The sequence below is a fragment of the Salvelinus alpinus genome, chromosome 2 (assembly GCF_045679555.1).
Source record: "Salvelinus alpinus chromosome 2, SLU_Salpinus.1, whole genome shotgun sequence".
NCBI lineage: Eukaryota > Metazoa > Chordata > Actinopteri > Salmoniformes > Salmonidae > Salvelinus > Salvelinus alpinus.
Window position 1 is genome coordinate 51155944 of NC_092087.1, and position 15872 is coordinate 51171815.

Consider the following 15872-nt stretch of genomic DNA (forward strand, 5'->3'; position numbering starts at 1 on the left):
AGACTAGAATAGGCCCATTTGCTTAACTCAACAGTTTAACGCAACAGTTTTTGTGACAGAACTATCGGTAGAGTTGAAAATGCGATGGAAATTTAGATTTGTATTTAGTAGATGAAAATGTAAGTGAAAAAGTACATTTTGTCTGCACTACGTCATCGCACACTGATTTTTATCCGTAAACAAGTCAGTTGGTGAAAACACACCACTGGTGGGAAAATGAGCATATTTTCTTCATGCAGATTTATGTGGTAGCATATATATTAGTATTAGTGTTTCTGTGGTAGCCTACATATTAGTATTAGGGTTTATGTGAGTCTGAGTCTGTGTCCGGGGTATATATGAGTATATCTGTTTCCGTGGTATGAATATTATAGTGTTTCTATGGTATGCATGAGTGTTTATACACTGAGTATACCAAACATTTGGAACACCTTCCTAATATTGAGTTACACCCTTCCCCCCAATTCGTCGGGCCATGGACTCGACAAGGTGTCAAAAGCGTTCCACAGGGATGCTGGCCCATGTTGACTCCAATGCTTCTCACAGTTGTGTCAAGTTGACTGGATGTTCTTTGGGTAGTGGATCATTCATGAGACACACGGAAAACTGTTGAGCGTTAAAAACCCAGCAGTATTGCAGTTCTTGACACAAACCGGTGCGCCTGGAACCTAGTACTATACCCCATTTGAAGGCACTTAAATATTTTGTCTTGCCCATTCACCCTCTGAATGGCACACATGCACAATCCATGTCTCAATTGTTTCAAGACTTAAAAATCCTTCTTTAACCTGTCTCTTCCCCTTCAACTACACGGATTGAAGTTTTCCATGGCCCTGTATAAATTGGTCATAACATTTGACCTGATCTTCTTCTAAGTCACAACAATAGACAAACACAGTTTGCTTAAACTAATAACACACAAAGTATTTTTCTTGTCTATATTGAATACATCATTTAAACATTCACAGTGTAGGTTAGGAAAAGTATGTGAACCCCTAGGCTAATGACTTCTCCAAAAGCTAATTGGAGTCAGGAGTCAGCTACCCAGGAGTCCAATCAATGAGACGAGATTGGAGATGGTTGGTTAGAGCTGCCCTATAAAAAACACTCACAAAATGTGAGTTTGCTATTCACAAGAAGCATTGCCTGATGTGAACCATGCCTTGAACAAAAGAGATCTCAGAAGACCTAAGATTAAGAATTATTGACTTGCATAAAGCTGGAAAGGGTTACCTTGGCAAAAGCCTTGATGTTCATCAGTCCACGGTAAGACAAATTGTCTATAAATGGAGAAAATTCAGCACTGTTGCTACTCTCCCTAGGAGTGGCTGTCCTGTAAAGATGACTGCAAGAGCACAACGCAGAATGCTCAATGAAGTTAAGAAGAATCCTAGTGTCAGGTAAAGACTTATAGAAATCTCTGGAACATGCTAACATCTCTTTTGACGAGTCTACGACACGTAAAACACTAAACAAGAATAGTGTTCATTGGAGGACACCAGGGAAGAAGCCACTGCTGTCAAAAAAAAAACATTGCTGCACGTCTGAAGTTCGTAAAAGAGAACCAGGATGTTCCACAGCGCTACTGGCAAAATATTCTGTGGCCAGATTAAGCTAAAGTTGAGTTGTTTGAAAGGAACACACAACACTATGTGTGGAGAAAACAAGGCACAGCACATCAACATCAAAACCTCATCCCAACTGAAAAGTATGGTGGAGGGAGCATCATGATTTGGGGCTGCTTTGCTGCCTCAGGGCCTGGACAGCTTGCTATCATCTACAGAAAAATGAATTCCCGAGTTTATCAAGACATTTTGCAGGAGAATGTAAGGCTATCTGTCCGCCAATTGAAGCTCAACAGAAGTTGGGTGATGCAACAGGACAACGACCCAAAACAGAGAAGTAAATCAACAACAGAATGGCTTCAACAGAAGAAAATGCGCCTTCTGGACCTCAACATGATTGAGATGCTGTGGCATGACCTCGAGAGCGGTTCACACCAGACATCCCAAGAATATTGCTGAACTAAAACAGTTTTGTAAAGAGGAACGGTCCAAAATTCCGCCTGATCGTTGTGCAGGTCTGATCCGCAACTACAGAAAATGTTTAGTTGAGGTTATTGCTGCCAAAGGAGAGTCAACCAGTTATTAAATCCAAGGGTTCACATACTTTCCCCACCCTGCACTGTGAATGTTTACACGGTGTGTTCAATAAAGACAAGAAAATATAATTGTTTGTGTTATTAGTTTAAGCAGACTGTGTTTGTCTATTGTTGTGAATTAGATGAAGATCAGATCAAATTTTATGACCAATTCATGCAGAAATCCAGGTAATTCCAAAGGGTTCACATACTTTGTCTTGCCACTGTACATGCGTTAAAAAGATCAATCGAACTCGGACAAATCAATGGAAACACCTCTATCGCGTCCTTCCGTGTGGGAAAGATTCTGAATCTCCTTATTGCTTCCCAGCAAAATTAGCATTAAGGCTAATGTTTATGTGTATTCACACTATTTTGGGTGTCATTGTTACCAGTCAACTGCATTACACTTACAAAAGACTCCAACTACCACTTCCAATTTCTATATGGCTAGCCATGCTACCAGCTTACATGAACTGGAGTTAGCATTTAGCAAAAGGACAAATATTTCCAAATCAGATTTTAGTAACCACATTGTGGGCTTGTTAGAACACTGACATCATGACGGATTTGAGGAATATCCACTTTGTTAGATCAGATTTTTTGAATGGGCACCAATTTATTTCCCTAATGGTCTGCATTCCATTGACCTCTTTGCCGCATCTATATATACACTACCGGTCAAAAGTTTTAGAACACCTACTCATTCAAAAGGGTTTTTCTTTATTTTTACTATTTTCTACATTGTAGAATAATAGTGAAGACATCAAAACTATGAAATAACACATATGGAATCATGTAGTAACCAAAAAAGTGTTACAAAAATCAAAATATATTTTATATTTGAGATTCTTCAAATAGCCACCCTTTGCCTTGATGACAGCTTTGCACACTGTTGGCATTCTCTCAAACAGCTTCACCTGGAATGATTTTCCAACAGTCTTGAAGGAGTTCCCACATATGCCTTGCACTTGTTGGCTGCATTTCCTTCACTCTGCGGTCCGACTCCCAAACCATCTCAATTTGGTTGAGGTCGAGGGATTGTGGAGACCAGGTCATCTGATGCAGCACTCCATCACTCTCCTTCTTGGTAAAATAGCTCTTACACAGCCTGGAGGTGTGTTGGGTCATTGATCTGTTGAAAAATAAATGATAGTCCCACTAAGCCCAAACCAGATGGGATGGCGTATCGCTGCGGAATGCTGTGGTAGCTATGCTGGTTAAGTGTGCCTTGAATTTTAAATAAATCACAGACAGTGTCACCAGCAAAGCACCCCCACACCATCCATAACACCTCCTCCTCCATGCTTTACAGTGGGAAAAACACATGCGGAGATCATCCGTTCAACTACACAAATCTCCAATTTGGACTCCAGACCAAAAGACACATTTCCACCGGTCTAATGTCAATTGCTTGCGTTTCTTGGCCCAATCAAGTCTCTTCTTCTTATTGGTGTCCTTTAGTAGTTTCTTTTGCAGAAATTCGACCATGAAGGCCTGATTCACACAGTCTCCTCTGAACAGTTGATGTTGAGATGTGTCTGTTACTTGATGTCTGTGAAGCATTTGGGCTGCAATTTCTGAGGCTGGTAACTCTAATAAACGTATCCTCTGCAGCAGAGGTAACTCTGGGTCTTCCATTCCTGTGGTGGTCCTCATGAGAGCCAGTTTCATCATAGCGCTTGATGGTTTTTGCGACTGCACTTGAAGAAACTTTAAAAAATTCTTGAAATGTTCCGCATTGACTGACCTTCATGTCTTAAAATAATGAACTGTCGTTTCTCTTTGCTTATTTGAGCTGTTCTTTCTCAAACGCATTAAGAAGGAAATAAATTCCACAAATTAACTCCCTCATTGTCGTCACACGTCATCGGAGTGCGCAGCTGAACATGATTAAAACAAAACCGCTACATATATTGCTAGAACCTATTTCTTAAATTTTAAATATCAGACATTTGAAAGCTCTAGTTTTGACCGTCATAATACCTCTGATGGCAGTAACTACAAGCACTAATCAATTTAGACTGAGAATAGTATCTAGTTATGGTAAGGGGTGAAGTAAGTATAGCCAGTTATAATTGTAACGGTTTAGCAGATTAAAAAAAAGATCAGTCTTTACGTGGCTAAAAGAAAAGAAATATAACATATACTGTTTACAGGAAACGCACTCTACATCCTTAGATGAAGTTGTGTGGAAAAAGGAATGGGGTGGTGAAAAACTTTTATGTCATGGACAAAGGAACTCAAAAGGTGTGATGATATTAATTAACAAAAATTTAGATCTGAATGTGCAAATAGTTAGAAATTATTTGCAAGGAAGGTGGATCTTTTTTAATATGAAAGTGGATGAAAAAGAGATTTGGCTCATTAATCTATATGGTCCAAATCAGGATGATCCATACTTCTTTGAAAATATTTATACCGATTTATTGAACTTACAGGCAACACATGATCAAATCATTATGGTAGGAGACTATAACACAGTGTTAAGTACCTCAATGGACCGTAAAGGAAATCACTCTACAAACTATCATCACCGTGCCCTTAAGGAAATCACAAATATTATGGACACATTAGAAATAGTGGATATTTGGAGACTAAAAACCCGACCTAGTGAGATATACATGGAGGAGAGCTAGTCGTCTTGACTACTTTCTTGTCTATTTCTCTCTTGCATCAAAGGTTAAAAAAGTTTTAATAGGAGACAGAATGCTATCGGAGCATCATCTAATTGGCCTTCACATAACTCTTATAGAATTTCCACGTGGACGGGGATATTGGAAATTTAATCAAAGTTTACTGGAGGACACCTTATTTTTAACTAAGACAAAATAATGATTTTTTCCCCAGTATAATATAGGAACAGCAAATCCACTTATTGTTTGGGATACCTTTAAAATGTACCTTCGGGGCCTCCCGGGTGGCACAGTGGTCTAGGGCACTGCATCGCAGTGCTAGCTGCGCCACCAGAGTCTCTGGGTTCGCGCCCAGGCTCTGTCGCAGCCGGGAGGTCAGTGGGGCGACGCACAATTGGCATAGCGTCGTCCGGGTTAGGGAGGGTTTGGCCGGTAGGGATATCCTTGTCTCATCGCGCTCCAGCGACTCCTGTGGCGGGCCGGGCGCAGTGCGCGCTAACCAAGGGGGCCAGGTACACGGTGTTTCCTCCGACACATTGGTGCGGCTGGCTTCCGGGCTGGAGGCGCGCTGTGTTAAGAAGCAGTGCGGCTTGGTTGGGTTGTGCTTCGGAGGACGCATGGCTTTCGACCTTCGTCTCTCCCGAGCCCGTACGGGAGTTGTAGCGATGAGACAAGATAGTAATTACTAGCGATTGGATACCACGAAAATTGGGGAGAAAATGGGATAAAATTTATATTAAAAAATTAAAATGTACCTTCAGAGGTCATTCAATTCAATATTCATCAATAAAAAAGCAGTTTCTGTCTAAAAAGACAAGACTAACAAGAGAAATACATGAACTAATAGTACAGGTAGATAGCAATAAAAACGATACTACAGAGATACAACATAAATTAGACGAAAAACAAAAGGAACATGAAGAACTTATTCAAGAACGATCTAATGTAATCTATTACAAAAAAAAAGCAAACCGGATGGAATATGGAGAAAAATGCACAAAATTCTTCCTGAATCTCCAACACAGGAACGCTAACAAAAAGAATTTGCAGAAACTCGTTACTTAAGACATTACATCTATGATTCTCCAAATTATATTTTAAAATAGGAAGCTAAATATTTTAAGCAGATGTTCTCTTTTCCGTCTCATCCTCTCCCACTGAATGAAGATTACGGTAAGGAACTCTTTCCAAATAATACAAAAATGGAAAATTAACAAATGTACAGAAAGATCAGTGCGAAGGCCAAATTACAGAGGAATAACTTTTTGAGGCTATTAAATCCTTTCAGTCTGAAAAAAACCCTGGGCTTGATGGAATACCGGTAGAGGTAAATCAAATCTTTTTTGATATACTAAAAGCTCCATTGTTAGATTGTTTTAACTTTTCCTATAGAAATGGTAGTCTGTCAGGTACTCAGCAGGAAGGTACATTGGAGATAATATATGACAACTACTAGAAATAATAGATCATGAAACATCTAAGGCAGGCTTGGTATTTTTATAGCAGATTTTGAAAAGGCATTTGATAAAGTAAGACTGGATTTTTTCATTTTCAATGATTCTCTTATAAAATGGGTAAAATTAATGTATTGCAACCCTAGGTGTAAAATAGTAACTAACGGCTACTCCTCAGAGAGTTTTGAATTGTCAAGAGGAGTTAAACAAGGGTGTCTGCTGTCACCATATCTATTCGTTATGGCCATCAAAATGTTAGCTATTAAAATCAGATCCAATAACAACATTAGAGGATTAGAAATCCAAGGCTTAAAAACAAAGGTGGCCATGCATGCCGATGACTTAAGTCCGCAAGCTAGATCCCTGCAATGTCTCATTGAAGATCTAGATAACTTTTCTGGACTCTCTGGACTAAAACCTAATTATGAAGTGTACAATATTACATATTGGATCTTTAAAAAATACAACTTTTACATTACCCTGCAGTTTACCTATAAAATGGGCTGACGGTGAAGTAGACATACTTGGTATTCATATCACAAAAGTTAAAAATAAGCTCTCCACAATAAATTTCAATAGAAAACATGATCCTGCAACCATGGCGAGGTAAATACCTGTCTATTTATGGAAAAATTGCCCTGATGACCTCCTTAGTCATATCTCAGTTTACACACTTACTTATGGCGCTGCCTACTCCTGATGATTCGTTTTTTTAAATAATATGAGCAAAAAATATTTTGCTTTATCTGGGACGCTAAACCAGACAAAATAAAGCGTGCTATCTATATAATGAATATGAATTGGGTGGGTTGAGATTATTAACTATAAAAGCATTAAACCGGTCTCTAAAAGCTTCACTTATTGAAAAGTTTTATTTGAACCCTAAATGGTTCTCAAGTAGATTCCTAAGAAAAGCTCACCCATTGTTTAAAAAATGGCCTTTTTGCCATTGTGCAGATTGCCATGTCTCATTTTCGATTAATTGAAAATGATACTTTTTCAAGGTATCTCTCTTTTTCAAACAAGAATTGCAGAGCTGGCTACAATTTAAATTTCATCCCCCTGAAAAGATAGAACAAATATTACAACAGATATTATGGCTGAACTCAAATGTGCTGGTTGATAAAATACCTGTATTTATGGGAAAGAAGTTTGAAAAGGGTATTTCATTCTTAAATTATATTGTAAATTGGAATGGTAGAGTTATGTCTTTCATGGAGTTATCAGAATTGTACAGGAAGGTCTGCTCAATCCAAGAGTACAACCAATTGTTTACAGAGTTACCCCAAAAATGGAGGAGGCAGGTGGCAGCGGGAGGAGGTAGGGAACTGGTCTGTCTGCCCAATATAAAGGATCAAAACTGGCAGAGGAATAAAAATAGCATAAATAGGAAAGTATACCAGTTTCATTTGAGGACCAGTATGTTGACAACTGTGCCATACAGATTGCAAAATAGTTGGGAAGAGATTTTTGATGTACCGATTCCATGGTACGAGCATGTATGAGTTGATATATAAAACGACTTTGTGCTTTTCAGCTCCAATTATTATATAGAATTCTTGCCACCAACAAAATGTTGAATATTTGGGGCATAAAATCATCAAAGCTCTGCAGATTTTGTTGTGAGGATACAGAATCAATAGACCATTTATTTTGGTATTGCCCTCAGGTAGCCCATTTCTGGTCTCAGGTTCAGGAATGGCTGAAAATGCATAACATTGATCTAAAATGGACCCTAGAAATAGTACTGTTAGGAGATCTGGAGAGACCGGGTCAGTCAATTACTAATATACTAATACTCTAGGTAAATGTATTTATCTTCAACTCGCAATCTGTGGATTCTATTCGATTAGATACATTTAAATTGTACATTAAACATCACAGCATAGTTGAAAGAAATCCGAAGAGGGTGGCCAGCAGAGATAGGTGGGATGGGCTGAGGGAAGATGTGGAATTGGAGACAAGTGGGAGTGGAGTTGATGGGCAGGAGATAGAATGATGGTAAAAAATAAAGTATAAAAAATAAAGTCAAAATAAAACATAGTAAAAAGTACATTTGAATGACACTGAGGGGCAGTGTTTTTACAGCTAATGCCGGTTTGCCTGAGGCTGTTGCCGTGCAGGTGTTGGTACACATGCATATACACACACTCTCATTGAAATACACACATACACGGACACACACATATGTAAATAGTGCCAGACATGCACTCAAACAGATAGTTGGCCTTGCTGTTATGATTTTAGTTGTCCTTGATGCCCTTATTTTTTTTTGCATTGTTGTTTTCTGTTTTCTTTTGTCTTTTTCTTTTTTCTCACAAGTTAATTTTCTTGGTTGTTGGTGCATTGGGGGGTTCTTGGGGGTGGGGAATGGAATTAATTGTATTCTTTATTATTTTATTTTATTCTTTCCTTCTTGGGGGGGGGGGGTGACTGTGGGAGGGGTCTCGGATGGTTGAGGGACAGCTATGTGGAACTGTGGGGGGGGATCATAGAGGGTTCGCGACCACGTTTTTTTTGGCCTTGTGGGAGATCTGTCGACGTGCCCTTGAGCAGGGTGTTGACCCTGGATGCTTCTGTGTGTCGCTCAGAATGGGAGTCTGTTGGATGACTGGTGTGGTGTAGTTGTTGAGCGACTTCACTACAAGTATATTGTATGTTTTTGATATTTAAAAAAAATAAAAATAATAATATATAAATAAAATTACTTTTAAGAAGGCACACCTGATAATTGAAATGCATTCCAGGTGACTACCTTATGAAGCTGGTTGAGAGAATGCCAAGAGTGTGTAAAGCTGTCATCAAGGCAAAGGGTGGCCATTTGAAGAACCTCAAATATAAAATATATTTTGATTTGTTTAACACTTTTTTGGTTACTACATGATTCAATATGTGTTATGTCATAGTGTTGATGTCTTCACTATTATTCTACAATGTAGAAAATAGTAAAAAGAAAGAATGAGTAGGTGTTCTAAAACGTTTGACTGGTAGTGTGTGTGTGTATATATACACTGCTCAAAAAAATAAAGGGAACACTAAAATAACACATCCTAGATCTGAATGAATGAACTATTCTTATTAAATACTTTTTTCTTTACATAGTTGAAGGTGCTGACAACAAAATCACACAAAAATTATCAATGGAAATCAAATTTATCAACCCATGGAGGTCTGGATTTGGAGTCACACTCAAAATGAAAGTGGAAAACCACACTACAGGCTGATCCAACTTTGATGTAATGTCCTTAAAACAAGTCAAAATGAGGCTCAGTAGTGTGTGTGGCCTCCACGTGCCTGTATGACCTCCCTACAATGCCTGGGCATGCTCCTGATGAGGTGGCGGGTGGTCTCCTGAGGGATCTCCTCCCAGACCTGGACTAAAGCATCCGCCAACTCCTGGACAGTCTGTGGTGCAACGTGGCGTTGGTGGATGGAGCGAGACATGATGTCCCAGATGTGCTCAATTGGATTCAGGTCTGGGGAACGGGCGGGCCAGTCCATAGCATCAATGCCTTCCTCTTGCAGGAACTGCTGACACACTCCAGCCACATGAGGTCTAGCATTGTCTTGCATTAGGAACCCAGGGCCAACCGCACCAGCATATGGTCTCACAAGGGGTCTGAGGATCTCATCTCGGTACCTAATGGCAGTCAGGCTACCTCTGGCGAGCCCATGGAGGGCTGTGCGGCCCCCCAAAGAAATGCCACCCCACACCATGACTGACCCACCGCCAAACCGGTCATGCTGGAGGATGTTGCAGGCAGCAGAACGTTCTCCACGGCGTCTCCAGACTGTCACATGTGCTCAGTGTGAACCTGCTTTCATCTGTGAAGAGCACAGGGCGCCAGTGGCGAATTTGCCAATCTTGGTGTTCTCTGGCAAATGCCAAACGTCCTGCACGGTGTTGGGCTGTAAGCACAACCCCCACCTGTGGACGTCGGGCCCTCATACCACCCTCATGGAGTCTGTTTCTGACCGTTTGAGCAGACACATGCACATTTGTGGCCTGCTGGAGGTCATTTTGCAGGGCTCTGGCAGTGCTCCTCCTGCTCCTTCTTGCACAAAGGCGGAGGTAGCGGTCCTGCTGCTGGGTTGTTGCCCTCCTACGGCCTCCTCCACGTCTCCTGATGTACTGGCCTGTCCCCTGGTAGCGTCTCCATGCTCTGGACACTACGCTGACAGACACAGCAAACCTTCTTGCCACAGCTCGCATTGATGTGCCATCCTGGATGAGCTGCACTACCTGAGCCACTTGTGTGGGTTGTAGACTCCGTCTCATGCTACCACTAGAGTGAAAGCACCGCCAGCATTCAAAAGTGACCAAAACATCAGCCAGGAAGCATAGGAACTGAGAAGTGGTCTGTGGTCACCACCTGCAGAACCACTCCTTTATTGGGGGTGTCTTGCTAATTGCCTATAATTTCCACCTGTTGTCTATTCCATTTGCACAACAGCATGTGAAATGTATTGTCAATCAGTGTTGCTTCCTAAGTGGACAGTTTGATTTCACAGAAGTGTGATTGACTTGGAGTTACATTGTGTTGTTTAAGTGTTCCCTTTATTTTTTTGAGCAGTGTATATATGAGTATTATAGTGTTTCTATGATATACAGTGCATTCGGAAAGTATTCAGACCCCTTGACTTTTTCGACATTTAAATCGTTTTGTTGTCCTCATCAATCTACACACAATACCCTATAATGACAAAGCAAAAACAGGTTTTTAGACATTTTTGCAAATGTATAAAAAAAATAAAAAATGAAATATCACATTTACATAAGTATTCAGACCCATTACTCAGTACTTTGTTGAAGCACCTTTGGCAGCGATTACAGCCTCGAGTATTCTTGGGTATGATGCTACGAGCTTGGCACACCAGTATTTGGGGAGTTTCTCCCATTCTTCTCTGCAAATCCTCTCAAGCTCTGTCAGGTTGGATGGGGAGCGTCGCTGCACAGCTATTTTCAGGTCTCTCCAGAGATGTTCGATCGGGTTCATGTCCGGGCTCTGGCTGGGCCGTTCAAGGACATTCAGAGACTTGTTCCGAAGCCACTCCTGTGTTGTCTTGGCTGTGTGCTTAGGATCATTGTCTTGTTGGAAGGTGAATATTCGCCCCAGTTTGAGGTCCTGAGCACTCCGGAGCAGGTTTTCATCAAGGATCTCTGTACTTTGCTCCGTTCATCTTTCCCTCGATCCTAACTAGTCTCCCAGTCCCTGCCGCTGAAAAATATCCCCACAGCATGATGCTGCCACCACCATGGTTCACCGTATGTATCAGTTTCCTCCAGACGTGACACTTGCCATTCAGGCCAAATAATTCAATGTTGGTTTCATCAGACTTAAGTGTCCTTTAGGTGCCTTTTGGCAAACTCCAAGCGGGCTGTCATGTGCCTTTTACTGAGGAGTGGCTTCCGCCTGGCCACTCTACCATAAAGGCCTGATTGGTGGGGTGCTGCAGAGATGGATGTCCTTCTGGAAGGTTCTCCCATCTACACAGAGGAACTCTGGAGCTCTGTCAGAGTGACCATCGGGTACTTGGTCACCTCCCTGACCAAGCCCCTTCTCTCCCGATTGCTCAGTTTGGCCGGGCAGCCAGCTCTAGGAAGAGTCTTGGTGGTTCCAAACTTCTTCCATTTAAGAATGATGGAGGCTACTGTGTTCTCGGGGACCTTGAATGCTGCAGACATTTTTTGGTACCCTCCCCCAGATCTGTGCCTCGACACAATCCTGTCTCGGAGCTCTACGGACAATTCCTTTGACCTCATGGCTTGGTTTTTGCTCTGACATGTACCGTCAACTGTGGGACCTTATATAGACAGGTGTGTGCTTTTCCAAATCATGTCCAATCAATTTAATTTACCATAGGTGGACTCCAATCAAGTTGTAGAAAAATCTCAAGGATATTCAATGGAAACAGGATGCACCTGTGCTCACTTTTGAGTCTCATAGCAAATGGTCTGAATACTTATGTAAATAAAGTATGTGTTTTTTTATTTTTTAATAAATGCAAAAATTTCTAAAATGCAGTTTTTTTTGCTTTGTCAATATGGAGTATTGTGTGTAGATTGGTGTGAGAAATGTATTTATTCCTTTTTAGAATAAGGCTGTAACGTAACAGAATGTGGGAAAAAAGGTGTCTGAGTACTTGCTGAAGGCACTGTATACGGTATGAGTGTTTATATATTGAATATGAGTCTGTCTGTTGCTGTGGTATATATGTTATTTGTGTGCCTGTGGTTCTGGTGTGACCCAGGGGCGTGGGAGTGGGAGCACCTCCAGGAGGCCGTGGGGGAGAAGCTGAAGAACTCTCTGGCTGTGGCTCAACTCATGGACCGCATCCGCTCCTTCCTGGGCAGAGACAAGGTGACCCACGGTTTACATGGACTCGCACATGCAAAAAAACACCCTGTGATACCCTATTCCCCCATATAACACAATACATGTGGCTCTGATCAAAAGCAGTGTACTAGCAGTGCAATAATTGATTGAATTGGGATCATGTTTACTCTCAGATTGAGCAAAGGGAATGGGATGTGGGCCACCTTAACATCAGGAGACATGTGACATGCAGGTTCATAATTCAATCTGGTGACCAGGCTTGAGTTCCTTCTATTTCAATTCCATCAGAAGTGAAGTGTCACTTTTGCACTCATCATTTACAAGTATCATTTCTCAATACAAGTCATACGTTTGGTTCCAATCCATCTACAGGCTTGACTAAGCAGTTGAAAGTCAATGATTTGTGTACTCTAAACCAGCAGGCTCTGGCACAATGCGAGCGATGTTATATCACTGCAGCATAATGAAGCCAATGGGTTTGATATGCAGACTGCTCTGGAAGCGAGCCTGCCTGCCAGTCTGTTTCAGCATTAGCCAGCTCCATTGAGGCGGTCTTGGCAGGGAGGGCAGGGACAGTGGAGTTGGCCACTGCCGAGGCAGGCTTGTAGACAGGCTATTTCTATGCCACGGGTGGGTGGTGGAGATGGAAGCTCAGAATGAATGGCACTCATGGTAGTAAATACCAACAGTGGTGGAATCCTCAGACATAACCCACGCTGTGTGTGCCTGTGTGTGTAGGGCTCCAGGGATACGCCTAACGCTCGGCCCGCCCAGCTTGGTCCTCAGTCTCTGGTCAACCTCTTCAACTCTCCTCTCTACTCTGATGTCATCTTCATGGTGCAAGGCAAGTACACACACAAAGTCAACTTTTTTTTATTACACATGATTAACTGATTTCCTCACTGAGGGCCCCCAGGTAGTCAGTCCATTTCATTATAGCACCAGAGAAAAAATGCCATAAACATATTTGTATGACGAACACTTGATATACAATAGTCGCAGTGCTTTAGACATTCATGCCAGATTTTGTACAATTCTTCTGTTTTGTTTATAAGAGCTTAGTAATACTACAGACACCCTAATATTATGTTTACAGATGTTACATTATGTTCACAATTTTACAAATGACTTTGCTGCAGCAACAGTACATCGTTTTTATGACAAACTCTCTCGCAGGATGATGCCAAGCTCCAAGTTCATAAGCAATCTACAATAACCCATGTAATGAAATGTATATTTTTAAATATGCCCGACACTTCAAAATGTATCCACTTTGCAGCATGTTCTTCACCTGCGCTGCACCCAACTATAGAGGGCTGTCATAAGAGTGACACAATGCCTGTCAGACTTCAAGACAACCATTATGTCATGCTTTATAGCTGTCATAAGCTCTGGGTTAATTTAAACGACCCGTTCGGAAAGGCATCAATTCATAACTATGACAGTTTTAGATTACGCCTTGCACCGAGACAGTACATGAGCAGATCATTCGGTAGACGTGATTGGCTGATGTGAAGCTGTAGAGGCTTGTCTGTTTCTTTCAAGAAAATGACAAAATACAGAGAATAGCTTTAGCTATTATCCTCCACTGTATCGTGAAGAGACTAAAAACCTTACACCTTACAATAGAGGTATGTCAGAGTGTGATTAGCAACACGTTACCGAAAGCTCTCTCTCTTCACCTGAACCATCATTCAACCCCACTCCTCCTCAACTCTTCCCAAAGGCCTTGCTGGCAAGGAGAATGTATAAAGGAGAATGTGTTCTCAGCAAAGTAACCTGGTAAAATAGGGACTACATTCAAGCAATAAGGCCCGGGGGGGTGTGGTGTATGGCCAATATACCATGGCTAAGGTCTGTTCTTGGGCACAACGCATCGCGGAGTGCCTGGACACAGCCCTTAGCCGTGGTATATTGGCCATATACCACAAACCCCCAAGGTGCCTTATTGCTATTATAAACTGGTTACCAACGTAATTAGATCAGTAAAAATACATTTTTGTCATACCTTTGGTATACGGTCTGATATACCCTGCTGTCAGCCAATCAGAATTCAGGGCTCGAACCACCCAGTTTATATTTTAAAATAGACTGTGTTTCAGGGAGTGTGTTACCAGCTCACCGGGCGGTCCTGGTGGCTCGCTGCGATGTCATGGCGGCCATGTTCAGCGGGAAGTACGCGGAGGCACGGAGTCGGGTGGTGCCCATCCACGGAGTCTCCTCTGACACCTTCCTCTCCTTCCTGGAGTACCTCTACACTGACACCTGCTGTCCTGGTGGGTCCACTGCTGCAGGGCAGGAGCAAAAACAGGCACTTTGTATAGGTCCCACTCGGGGTAGACATGGGTTAGGGCTAGACATGGCCTTGAGACCAGGGGTGGCCAAACCATCATTCTGGAGAACTATTGTTCCAACTTATGCTGCGTTTAGATGGTACGAGGTAGACGGCAAACCGGATGTCATTGTTTTCAATAAAAGCACAATGGTAGACGGGACTTGTCGCCAGAGTTCCGATATTTCAATGTTGATTTGCCCTGTTTGTTTCCTGAAATCACCATAGCAACGCATACCATCGTGCTGGCTTGCTTTTGCAGTCACCCTCTTTTTTGCTTTCTTGTCCCGCTATACCGACTGGTATGACGTTTTTTTTGTGTCCCTCGTCTAAACGCAGCATAACACTCAGTATTCAGCCAATTAAGGTCTTTATTATGAGCAGCTGATTCCCTAGAATTACAGGAAATTAGCTGTAAAAATTCAAAATTCTCTCAGCCCTCATTGCAAAATGTGTAGAATAGCATGAGATTAGCTATAAAACTGCACATTTTTCTTTAAGTCCCATGGCAATATGTGTAGAATTGCAGGAAATTAGCTTTAGCTCAGACTAGGGGTGTAACAGCTCACCAAACCCAGTTCGGTTTGGTTTCGGTACAGTGGGAAAATTAAATGCCAACAGTTACTGCAGTAAATATTTGTTCATTTAAGAATATATTAAGTGTTGGTATTCCTGTTTCCATATACTGTATGATCATGAGTCATAATGATGAGGGCACAATCAGGAATACCAACACTTTGTATTTTCTTAAATGAAAACACGATTACTCATGAACAACACTAAAATAAAGTGCAATATGCATGTGAAATCAATGTGTAAACATGGCTAAGATATTGTATAATGTTATCTTACAAAGAGAAAAACATGTGATTCTCATAAAGGGGGCGTGTCTGAAGCATGGTACTTCTCGTTTCCCACTCCGGGTCAATGTGATGGGCTATCACTTAAGTAGCTCTCTGTAGCCCTGGAGGT

The 15872-nt window shown here is 41.6% G+C and overlaps 1 protein-coding gene across 1 annotated transcript in view; it reads left to right on the forward strand.

The window, feature by feature from the left end:
- Window positions 1-15872, forward strand: part of LOC139564506 (rho-related BTB domain-containing protein 3-like) — a 31549-nt gene that overhangs the window by 7880 nt on the left and 7797 nt on the right. Inside the window, exons 7-9 of the mRNA XM_071384085.1 lie at window positions 12483-12592; window positions 13307-13416; window positions 14675-14844. Coding sequence (XP_071240186.1) covers window positions 12483-12592; window positions 13307-13416; window positions 14675-14844 — 390 coding nt within the window. The remainder of the gene's footprint in view (window positions 1-12482; window positions 12593-13306; window positions 13417-14674; window positions 14845-15872) is intronic.